The sequence below is a fragment of the Scardinius erythrophthalmus genome, assembly GCF_964197995.2.
Source record: "Scardinius erythrophthalmus genome assembly, chromosome: 7".
Lineage (NCBI taxonomy): Eukaryota > Metazoa > Chordata > Actinopteri > Cypriniformes > Leuciscidae > Scardinius > Scardinius erythrophthalmus.
Window position 1 is genome coordinate 19,765,312 of NC_138227.1, and position 12,117 is coordinate 19,777,428.

Consider the following 12,117-nt stretch of genomic DNA (forward strand, 5'->3'; position numbering starts at 1 on the left):
TCTTATACGAGGCCGAGAAAGTTTTTAGAGTTGGTCTGAATTGAAGAGGCTGCATCTTATTTGCTTTGAGATGCAATTTTCACCCCACTGCACACAAACAGACACAAACGCATATTGACTGCAGTATGCTGGTGTTAATGAGTTACTAATACATTCACAGTCGAATGGAGGAACATCTCATCTTGTGCACACAGGCTTCTCTATCAGAAATTTTGCCTTCCGCACACACACAGACACACTGCTGCGAGCCATTAAAACATTATTCAAGAGACGCTCGTTGGTTTTCCGCTCTCTTGTCAGTGGCATTGGCGTTATTAGAAATATATGCTCTCACACATGCGCTATTAAACTTCACCTCGCATTTCACCGCATTTAAGCAGCAGTGAAAATCACCATAATTACTACAGCTTTCCAGCGGCGGATGAGTGCCACAGCCAAGGGAAGGCTCTGGGAATCATTTGACACAGCAATCCAAAATTAAACACAACACACATAAACTGTAATGTGCCGGAGAAAGCAGGCGGAAGCAAGGATCTAAGCGCAAGTTTTTAATGAATTAAACATAGAACAAATAATAAAGAACTTCAGGGAAAAAGAAACAAAACCACGAGCATGACAAGATCTAGAAGCAACCCTTACATGTACAACAACTGACAAAGTAACAAGTGAAACACAAGGGCTATAAATACACAGGGACCAACAAGCTAAACAAGATAACAAGGGGGTGTGGCTAATGAGAAACACCTGGGGATACTAATAAACTAGAAAAACTACAAAGGACTACAAAACTCAGCACAAGACAGGAAATGACAAAAGAACACACACAACAAGTGGAACACAAGACAAGAATCATGACAGAGCCCCCCCTTTAAGGAGTGGATTCCAGACACTCCACAAAAAATAAATAAATAAATGTCAAGGAGGGTGGTGGAGCAGAGGTGGAACGGGGGAGGGATGGAGGGCCAGGTCCGTGGAATGGCAGAGGACCTGGAGACTGCGGCAAGATGGGAGGCCAGGGCAGAGCAGGCAGTGCAGGCGCCCAGGGCAGAGCAGGTGACCAGGGCGGAGCAGGCAGTGCAGGCGACCAGGGCGGAGACGAACCTTCAGGCGGCCAGGGCTGAGACGAACCTTCGGGCGGCCAGGGCGGAGACGAACCTTCGGGCGGCCACGGCGGAGACGAACCTTCGGGCGGCCACGGCGGAGACGAACCTTCGGGCGGCCACGGCGGAGACGAACCTTCGGGCGGCCACGGCGGAGACGAACCTTCGGGCGGCCACGGCGGAGACGAACCTTCGGGCGGCCACGGCGGAGACGAACCTTCGGGCGGCCACGGCGGAGACGAACCTTCGGGCGGCCACGGCGGAGACGAACCTTCGGGCGGCCAGGGCGGTGAGGACCCTTCGGGCGGCCACGGCGGTGAGGACCCTTCGGGCGGCCAGGGCGGTGAGGACCCTTCGGGCGGCCAGGGCGGTGAGGACCCTTCAGGTGGCCATGGCGGTGAAGACCCTTCGGGTGGCCATGGCGGAGCCCTTTGGCCCCCCCCAAAAAAATACTTGGGGAAAGTCCCGGGCTCTGAGCTGGATGGGACCAGCGGTGAAGAGGGCTTTGAGCGGTGCGAGACAATCGGCGAAGAGGGCTCTGAACTGGGCGGAACCAGCGGCGAACAGGGTTCTGAACTGGGCGGAACCAGCGGCGAAGAGGGCTCTGAACTGGGCGGAACCAGCGGCGAAGAGGGCTCTGAGCTGGGCAGGACCAGTGGCGAAGAAGGCTCTGAGCTGGGCAGGACCAGCGGCGAAGAAGGCTCTGAGCTGGGCAGGACCAGCGGCGAAGAAGGCTCTGAGCTGGGCAGGACCAGCGGCGAAGAAGGCTCTGAGCTGGGCAGGACCAGCGGCGAAGAAGGCTCTGAACTGGGCAGGACCAGCGGCGAAGAAGGCTCTGAGCTGGGCAGGACCAGCGGCGAAGAAGGCTCTGAGCTGGGCAGGACCAGCGGCGAAGAAGGCTCTGAGCTGGGCAGGACCAGCGGCGAAGAAGGCTCTGAGCTGGGCAGGACCAGCGGCGAAGAGGGCTTTGAGCTGGGCAGGACCAGCGGCGAAGAGGGCTTTGAGCTGGGCAGGACCAGCGGCGAAGAGGGCTTTGAGCTGGGCAGGACCAGCGGCAAAGAGGGCTTTGAGCTGGGCAGGACCAGCTGCGAAGAGGGCTTTGAGCTGGGCAGGACCAGCGGCGAAGGAGACTCTGAGCTGGGCAGGACCAGCGGCGAAGGAGACTCTGAGCTGGGCAGGACCAGCGGCGAAGGAGACTCTGAGCTGGGCAGGACCAGCGGCGAAGGAGACTCTGAACTGGGCAGGACCAGCGGCGAAGGAGACTCTGGGCTGGCGTGAAGTGCAGGCTCGGCTAGACTACCGATAGACTCTGGATCGGCAGAAGTGACGTGAGCAGTCTCTAGATTAGCAGAAGCGACATGAACAATCTCTGGATCAGCAGAAGCGACGTGAACAGTCTCTAGATCAGCAGAAGCGACGTGAACAGTCTCTGGATCAGCAGAAGCGACGTGAACAGTCTCTGGATCAGCAGAAGCGACGTGAACAGTCTCTGGATCAGCAGAAGCGACGTGAACAGTCTCTGGATCAGCAGAAGCGACGTGAACAGTCTCTGGATCAGCAGAAGCGACGTGAACGGTCTCTGGATCAGCAGAAGCGACGTGAACGGTCTCTGGATCAGCAGAAGCGACGTGAACGGTCTCTGGATCAGCAGAAGCGACGTGAACGGTCTCTGGATCAGCAGAAGCGACGTGAACGGTCTCTGGATCAGCAGAAGCGACGTGAACGGTCTCTGGATCAGCAGAAGCGACGTGAACGGTCTCTGGATCAGCAGAAGCGACGTGAACGGTCTCTGGATCAGCAGAAGCGACGTGAACGGTCTCTGGATCAGCAGAAGCGACGTGAACAGTCTCTGGATCAGCAGAAGCGACGTGAACAGTCTCTGGATCAGCAGAAGCGACAAGAACAGTCTCTGGATCAGCAGAAGCGACGTGAACAGTCTTTAGATCAGCAGAAGCGACGTGAACAGTCTCTGGATCGGCAGAAGCGACGTGAACAGTCTCTGGATCAGCAGAAGCGACGTGAACAGTCTCTGGATCAGCAGAAGCGACGTGAACAGTCTCTGGATCAGCAGAAGCGACGTGAACGGTCTCTGGATCAGCAGAAGCGACGTGACGTGCAGGCTTGGCTGGTATGGCATGATGTGCAGGCTCGGCTGGACTGGCGTGAAGTGCAGGCTCGGCTGGACTGGCGTGAAGTTTCTCCACCTCCCCTACAGTGAAGGGGGAACCACAAAACTGCAGGACAAAGTCAATGTACTGTACCAGGGTCCAGCTGGGGTCTTCCTCTGGTAAATTTAAGCTAATGTCCTGTTCTAGTCCACTCCAGAAACAGTCCTTCAGCCTAGCCTCGTTCCCAGGAACGAGATGACTATAAAAAAGGAACTCCTCCACATAACTTTCGATGCTGCGATCATCTTGAAAAATAGAACAAATTTTGCTCAGTGGGTCCCAGCTAGTACTTGCTAGATCCATAGTCGGTCAGTTGTTCTGTAATGTGCCGGAGAAAGCAGGCGGAAGCAAGGATCTAAGCGCAAGTTTTTAATGAATTAAACATAGAACAAATAATAAAGAACTTCAGGGAAAAAGAAACAAAACCACGAGCATGACAAGATCTAGAAGCAACCCTTACATGTACAACAACTGACAAAGTAACAAGTGAAACACAAGGGCTATAAATACACAGGGACCAACAAGCTAAACAAGATAACAAGGGGGTGTGGCTAATGAGAAACACCTGGGGATACTAATAAACTAGAAAAACTACAAAGGACTACAAAACTCAGCACAAGACAGGAAATGACAAAAGAACACACACAACAAGTGGAACACAAGACAAGAATCATGACATAAACAAGGGAATAATAGACGAAAACATGCAATTACGCGTAATTAAAAAGTGAGAGATCTTCTTCAGTGGGGTCAATCAATCTCTTGCATGAGAGATGATGAGTCATTATCATAAACGGCAAATATACCCTCACCAAATACACAACACGGCCAGCAGATTTTGTATTTGGTCTGCAAGCCCTCATAACCTTCATTTTTCATTCATGTGTTCAAACAAAAATGAAAATCATGACTAATCAATGTCATTGTTAACTCACCCTCATGTCGTCAAAAACTGTATACTTTTTTTTTATAGGATCATGTGACACTGGAATAGAAGATCTGAAGAATAATGGCTGCTGAAAATTCAGCTTTGGCATTACATAAATAAATTACATTTAAAAATATACTCAAATAGAAAACATTTATTTCAATTGTAATAATATTCCATAATATTACTGTTTTTATTGGATCAAAGACACTAAATGCAGCCTTGGTGAGCACTAGAGACTTCTTTTAAAAACATTTCAAAAAAAAAAAAAAATTTTTTTTTATAATTATTCCAAACTTTTCACCAGTAGTATAAAGCTATGGCGTACAGCTTCAGGAACATGAAATATAGTTCATATAGTGCACGTGTAGTCCATGGACTACTTTTATCATGTTTTTATGATGCTTTATCGCCATTTTACTGAAATATGGAGCTTGACAGCACCTGGTTATCAAACTCTTTCACTGTAGTAAATAGCAGAGTATACATCTTGTTTAATGGCTCCTTTTGTGGTCTAAGGCAGAAAGAACATCATACGGGTTTGGAATGATATGAGGGTGAGTAAATGATGACAGAATGTTCATTTTTTGGGTGAACTATTCCTTAAAGCTGTAAATCTGTTCTTGTTTCAGAGCACTCTGACATGAATACTCATGCTGCTCAAATAGAATCAAAGTCTTAAAACTGGAAAAGTGCAAGAAAAGGGTCCGTTGTGTCTTCTGATGATCACTGGGGTGTAATACATTCTCAGTTTCATAAAATAAGAAGTGCAATGTTTCATCTTTGGAGGTTTCATCTTTCATCTTTTTTTTATTATTATTATTTGATCCCAATTTCATCTTAAGAAGCCTAACAATACTTCCCTAATCAGTGTGCCAATGTACACGAATGTGCGATGACGTGCCTACTGCTTATTAATGAGTCAACATAAAATAGCATTGACAAACCATGTTGTTGTGGGGCAAATTATTTGTTCATTTTATTTTTTTATTTGCACTGATGAATTGTGGATAATAAAGACTAGAATTGCTTATTAAGAAGCTACAGAGTCAATTTTAATTCCATGCTAACATTAAGTACTACGAATTGGCTGACTGGTTTTGACTTGGCTACTGACCACAGCAACATGGCCAGTGTTCAGTAGCCAAGCACATTCTTAAAGAACAATCCAGAAAAGTCAGTGTGTGGAGCCTATGTGGTTTGTTCCTGGATTTTGTTACTTTCTGATGGCAAGAGCCTGTGCAGCCTGTAGAAAGAAAGATTGTGAGAATTGGCTGTGTTTTATTTGGATGAGCATGCCAAGTGAACAAAGCACTGAAAAATGAATTTATGCCGAACATAATATGTTTGTGCGTGCAATTCATTTACACTTCATAGCAGTTGTTCCATTTTTTGTTTCTCACTTACTGCAGCCCTGCGAAAGTCTCATTTTGAACATATTACATAATTGAATTTATAGTGAAAGCAAACTGCCTTTATTTCCCTTACAGAAATGTACCATGATGCACCACAATGATGGTTTCAGATGGAAGGCAAACTGTACTATACTGTATACCATGATACTGAATGATTATTTACCACAGTATTTACATACTCCATGGTACTTTTGAACAAATTAATACTTTTGTTCAACAAATATGCATTAAATTGACTAAAAGTGACAGTAACAATCTTTTAAAAAGATTTCGATATCAAATAAATGCTGTTCTTTTGAACAAAAGAATCCTTAAAAATGCATCACTGTTTCCATAAAAATATTAAGCAGCTCAACTGCTATCAACATTCATAATAAGAAATGTTTATTGAGCAGCAAATCAACATATTAGAATGATATCTGAAAAATCATGTGACACTGATGATTGGAGTGATGATGCTGAAAATTCAGCTCTGCCATCACAGGAGTAAATTACATTTTAAAATAATTTTTAATTGTAATTATATTTAGCAATATTGCTGTTTTAACTGTATTTTTGATCAAATAAATGCAGCCCTGGTAAGCATAAGATACTTCCTTTAGAAGTATTTTACAGATCCCAAACTTTCTAAGTTTTTTTTTATATATATTCTCATTTCCTACTACTAGATTTCACTTCTTTGTGCTTAACTGTACATCAGCACTGTCATTTTTGCAATTTTACATGCAGTCGGTATATTGTAGTTCCCGACAGCCAATAGTAAATGCTTACAGATATCAGCATAGAGACATAATGAGCACTCCAGAGATTGTGTGGGTGTGAGGGTAGTCATACGACCCAGCTTTGTCAGGCGCTTCAAAAAAAGAAAACAAACAGCGCTGAGATCTGCACAATATTTCACCAGCTCCTCAATATGGAGTTGTTATCATTCCGGTTCCAAAAAGTGAGTCTGGCAGAGTAGGACAGCCCTCAGTCTCTGCTGTTCTTATGAGGTTTGAGCAGTCCCACAGCCTTAGACATGTCTTTAATGGGAATGTGAACATAATGGGCTCAGAATTCACAGCAGACAGATGCAATTATCGTCTCGTATAAAGGTAGTTTCTAAGAAACATCAGTCTACAGTATACACATCCTAAGCAAAATTTGTTACCTCAAGCAATACCTCAGAGTAGCTTGCAGGCACCTGGTCTTATCCATCAAGCAGTAATATGTAATAAGTTCAATCACTATACCTCTCAGATTTCCCTCATCAAATGTATTACGTTGACAGCGGGCCCACGGCTCACTTGTTTCTGTGTGAAAGATATGCTTCTAATTTTTGTTTTGTCATTTCTGACTGAAGCAGTCCACCAAGCCAATTCCCAGCAGACAGCTAAAAAGTTTGTGTCAAAGAAAAACAGAGGGGAAGATGAAAAAAGAAGAAGCTTGTCTCACTTAACGGGAGATTCTTCACCTAAAATGAAAAGCGTTTGCAGGGATTTTTCATCCACCATCTCAATGTCCTATCCTCCCTGGAATCATTAGTCCCGTACTGGGGAACACAGACAGGGATTGTGAAAAGAAATTAAAAAATCGTATTCTTTTTGCCTCAAGCACAGGGTGTGTGAGAGCCGCTATGTATTTTCTCGCCCGGCATTTACACATTGAAAACAGCTGAAGGCACAGTCAGGGACGTGGAGCAAAGCCACCTTCAGCTGGAGGCGCTGGGTAGGCATAGCTGATTTACAACAAGCATTTTTTCATTTAAAGGCGATTGTGTAACTGTCTGGACTCAGTGCACCAATAACAGTGAGTCAGCCCTACCCTTGAAAAGAGAAAAGAAGATGCTTCAAACACAACTCTGTTTCATCTGGGCTAATTTGATCTCTGAATAGCTTATTTAAGTTATTCAAAGGAACAGGCTAAAAACAACAAGCCAAAGCAATTATATGCAAAGGCCAATTTCTTCTCTGATACCTGTTTCATAAGTGTAGCTCATACTCTCATAGCTCTGAATTTTTAAAGGGTGTATCGAACGGAGATGAGATGAACAATTGATCGAGAACAGTATATGAGACATGCTTCTTCTCATTTTTCTGGAGGATGGCATCTAACTGTCTATTTGGACCATTTTTGCCCTATCGCCCTTTAATGAAAAGAGAATGAAGGAGCACACATGGTGTGTGCTGTTGAAGTGACAGGCATTTAAGGGTCTCATTAAAAGTAGAAGTGTGTTAGGCTGGCACAGGATGCTCAGATATGAGACTTGAAATCTGAAAAAAATATAATAATAATAATCAGGTATTGACAAATATCTACTGTAATATATGGATAAACTATAAAATAAATTATATAAAATAAATCACAATGTAACTGAATATAAAATAAATTACATTTTGAAATAATACATGACAACTATTTTTTAAATGACAAAATGTTGTAATAAATCATATCTGTGCAAAATATTTAATTTTGTCTGAATACACATATACTTTTGAATGGGTTTCCATGGAGAATGATGCTTTTTGGCAGTAGAAGGTCGCAGTTAAAGCATCTACTGTGAAGAGCTGACTGTAACATGCTAACCAGCCAAACCTTGAAGTGTATACCAGTGCAAAAGCTCATTTTCATTTCTTCTTAGTAAGCACAAAAAAAAAAAAAAAATCAGTCAGAAAATAGAAGTTGTCTGGATGTATCATTTAAAAATTGAACTGGAAAAATGCTTAGTGTAGCACTTTGGTACTACTTGTAAAACCGAATAAGCTATTCTTTGAGTTGTGACTCAAGCATGAGGATACGATGAAAAAAAAGTACAGCTCTCCTTGTTACATTACATTTAGAAATGCTATTAAAAGTCATGTCTTCCCCTTCAAAACATCAGAACATGCATTGAGGGTTTGTAATATGGAAACATGACAGGCAAATGCATTCAGTTATTTCAAATGTTGGTGCAAGAACGCTTTATCTGTCCCCCCAGACCCTGGGTCCCCTCTGAACTCTCTGCTGGTGAGAGATTTGCTCTCTCTCAGCTCTCCTGCTTTAATTTTCCTGTCTTCCTCTTCACTCCTTTGCTCCCATGAGTGTTTCCTTTGCCACTTCTCTCTCTCCCCCTCTTATTTCGGCCTTTCTCTCTTCATACATCTGCTGACGGGCCATGTCTGAGACAGCTGAGCCCACAGTTGTCACCGGTGCCACTCAGAGTCCCTTCACAAAGCATGATGTGGAGCTGCCTGCAGTGTTTCATTAAGGCCTTACACACCAAGTCCCAGAGGCAAAAGGCCTAAACCAATCATTTCCCCTCCACAACCTTTCCTAAAATGGAAGCCCAGCTGAGTGGCCAATAGAGGCCAACGTTAGTGGAACAAGGCAGGAATATGTGTTGATAATAACCCCAATGGGGAGATACGCAGGGCAAATGTAATTTTACAGGACTAAGCCGGCCTGTTGTGAAAAGAGTGAAGACTGGCATAGTACTTTTACTCGCTCTCTCCTTCTCATTTTTTATATGTTTCATACTAAAGTGTTCCTTTACGCTCATGGTCATTCTTCAAGGATAGTGAATTGTTAAGATTCTTTGGGAAATATGCTATAAAATGGGAATATGGATTTCCCCTCAGCCAAAGGACAGCCATCCACAACAGATGGTCTTAAGATGGTTCATTTTTGTTGACATTCAGGTACCCCTTTTGGCTCTGAAAGGACAGCAGATGCAGTCTGGGAGTGATGTGAAGTACTGAATCTCATTCCCTCTTCTATCAAACCACATGACAAACAGGAGGTTCAAATGAGGCATAATGGCACAGTTAAGAGTTTGTTTTCACAGACGTTTATCGTTATATTTCTACTTGTGTTCTACTGGTAGAAATCAAGGGGTCAAGAACTGGTTAATATGGCACAGTTAGCCCGTGCAGTAACCATATTGTATTTATAGTGTTATTTATAGTGTTACTCGCTATATTGTGATTATAGTAGCCTATTCATAGTGTTGTCTTGCACATCAGTGCCGCAGTAACTCAGGCACACATCTGAGCTTTTAAAGGCAATTAAAGGAGAACTCCGGTCAATCTCGGGTGAATCTCGGTCGAAGTCCACAGTAATCGATTGTCGAGTTCACGTGCATAGGTTTAGTTACCTATGATCACGCGCGTGAACTCGACAATCGATTACTGTGGACTTCGACCGAAAACAGGATGTAAATACAGGTATGTGCGCTGGCTGAAATAACATCATTTTTATTCATATCTTTCACATCTACTGCAGTCAGATTCACTGTGTTCACTCTGAAGGAATCACTCACATGACCTGTGCACTTGTAATGACACATCAAGGATGTTAAGAGGCTAAAAGCAGGTTTAAAACTTGCCCCATTGAAGTCAACAAGATGCAAATTTTAAAAAGAGGATAACACGGTGTAGGCAACACCGATTTTTGTCGTTGTTCTCTGTATTGACAGCACTCCAAATTTACAAAAAAATGAGCTCAATGTTAAAATTGACCGGAGTTCTCCTTTAAGAGGAATAAATATTGGTCAGTATAGTTCTTATGTCAGGTCTGGTTTGGGTGTTGGTTCATGTTCATGTTTTCATGTGTTTTATTTTGAAGTTTTCTCATTGTTATGTCACATGATTCCCTTGCCTGTAGCATCTGGACCAATCAGACACACATTTTTTCAACTCCCCAAAATGGCCTGATTACCATGGTAACAAAGGCACACCTGAAAGATAAGATGTTCGAAAAAAATGTGGAAGGCACAGGCCATATGTAAGACACATAAGTCCCATAAAAAGGACCCATTAATTCATAGGCAAACCTTCTATGAATGAATATGCATATCTCCAGGACATTGCGTGTATGATTATTACTGTCTTATATAATGTATTTTGTACTGTATACTGTTTTATGCATGTTTTATGATAGAACCAGTTTGTTACCATGTTTGATATCTATGAATTTATTTTCATCTTTTCAGATCATTTGATATATGTTGATACCCATGCAACATATTAATATTACAAGAATATTTTAACAGATTCAACATCAACACCCAACCCAGTTACATATGCAATGCATATGCTCAAAGACATATGCTCAAAGACAAAGGGTTGTAAACTTTCCCTTGGCTCACTGACCCCCTGAAGGTGTGACCTCCACAGAAGTTAAAGGCCGCCGTCGGAGTGACACCTCCCCTGTTCCTTCTTCTCCTGGTTGTGGTTCGTGTGAAAAGACTGGAGACATCCGTGACCTTTCCCCCGGTGGGCAGGGAAAAGGGGTCATAAAAAGACTGAAAGACACTCATGTTGCTCCTCATGTTACCTATGGTCTTGTTCATGAGAGCAACCCACAATGTTCTTTCATAATCCATAAAGCCCTTTTCATGGACACAAAAAGTTAGTTCTAAATTTAAGTATTTAAGTAAATTAGCATGATGGAAGACTTTTTTAAAGCCTGATGAATAAACTTTGAAGTCGGTGTTCAGCATGATGTGGCTTCCGTATGACTCAGTGAATCCCGTAAGCTGCTGTACTATCTCTAACGTCCAGATTGGCTTTGCCGTAATCAGGGCCGTACACTGAATGTGTTTTATCCAGCTGAGCCTCCCGTGTCGCTTCTCACGCTGAAACAACCAAACAAAAACAGAGCGGAAAGAGTAAACAACCCTGGGATAGTGACACTTGCCGAGTAGGAGGAATACAGAAGATAGGACACAAGGGGAAGCGTGTGACAGAGACAGCGAGAGATGGAGAAAAAGGGTGGGTGTTGATTTGCTTTGCTAAAAGGAAGATTAGGAGTAAGTATGTTTTGTCTAATGCTTGATGACTGATGCCATTAGCAAATAAGAGAAGAAATATATCACCTTACAAAAAAAACGAAACTCATTTTCAGAGCTGGTGGTAAGCAGGGGAGACAAGAGCTAGTTGTCACTTTTTGCTCATGTGAATATTTCCCAATTCAAGCAGTCAAGCAAACGAGAATTTCCACCATTATTTATTGGGGTGGAAAAAGAAGATACAGTTCACTGAACATACATTGACCAACAGCGGGGAATTGTCACATTTTACCTACCCTATATGAAGAGACTGATGTGGCAAAGGTATGGCCAGAGTTAGAGATAAAAAAAAGAAAAGGGAGAAAGAGGGGGAGGGGGGTGGTACATAATAATACAATGGCCATTCTTCTCCCCTGGCATCAGTGATGTGATGCACACAGAAGGCAAAAGAGTAGAAAGAAAGATGACTAGACACAATAATAAGTGTCCGATTGTGGAATGGATGAGACTTTTTCTTTCTTTTTGCTTTCCAAGGTGGTAGCAAAAATGTTCAAGAGTGTCATAAGCACAAGTGTTTGTGTGAATAGGAAGCGTTTTAACAGCAGTCAGTGGGGAGGTCAGAGCAGCAGGTCTGGGGTCTCCTTGCTGTACGCCTGCTGTCAGGACTAATCTGTTGTGCTCCTGCAAGTGAGGGTCCCACAAGCTGCTACGGATCTCTTTTTCACACTTGAGCTAATGAGCTGATAGTGCATCTTGTTTT

General features: G+C 43.5%; 1 protein-coding gene across 2 annotated transcripts in view; it reads left to right on the forward strand.

Moving 5' to 3' along the window:
* The window catches only part of rtn4rl1b (reticulon 4 receptor-like 1b), a 164,773-nt gene that overhangs the window by 135,036 nt on the left and 17,620 nt on the right, over positions 1-12,117 (forward strand). The window contains exon 1 of one of the 2 annotated variants that reach the window (XM_081370352.1): positions 11,226-11,340. The exons of the other annotated variant lie outside the window; for it this stretch is intronic. Coding sequence (XP_081226478.1) covers positions 11,328-11,340 — 13 coding nt within the window. The 5' untranslated portion in view covers positions 11,226-11,327. Of the gene's footprint in view, positions 1-11,225; positions 11,341-12,117 lie in introns of those variants that run through there. 2 annotated transcript variants of the gene reach the window in all.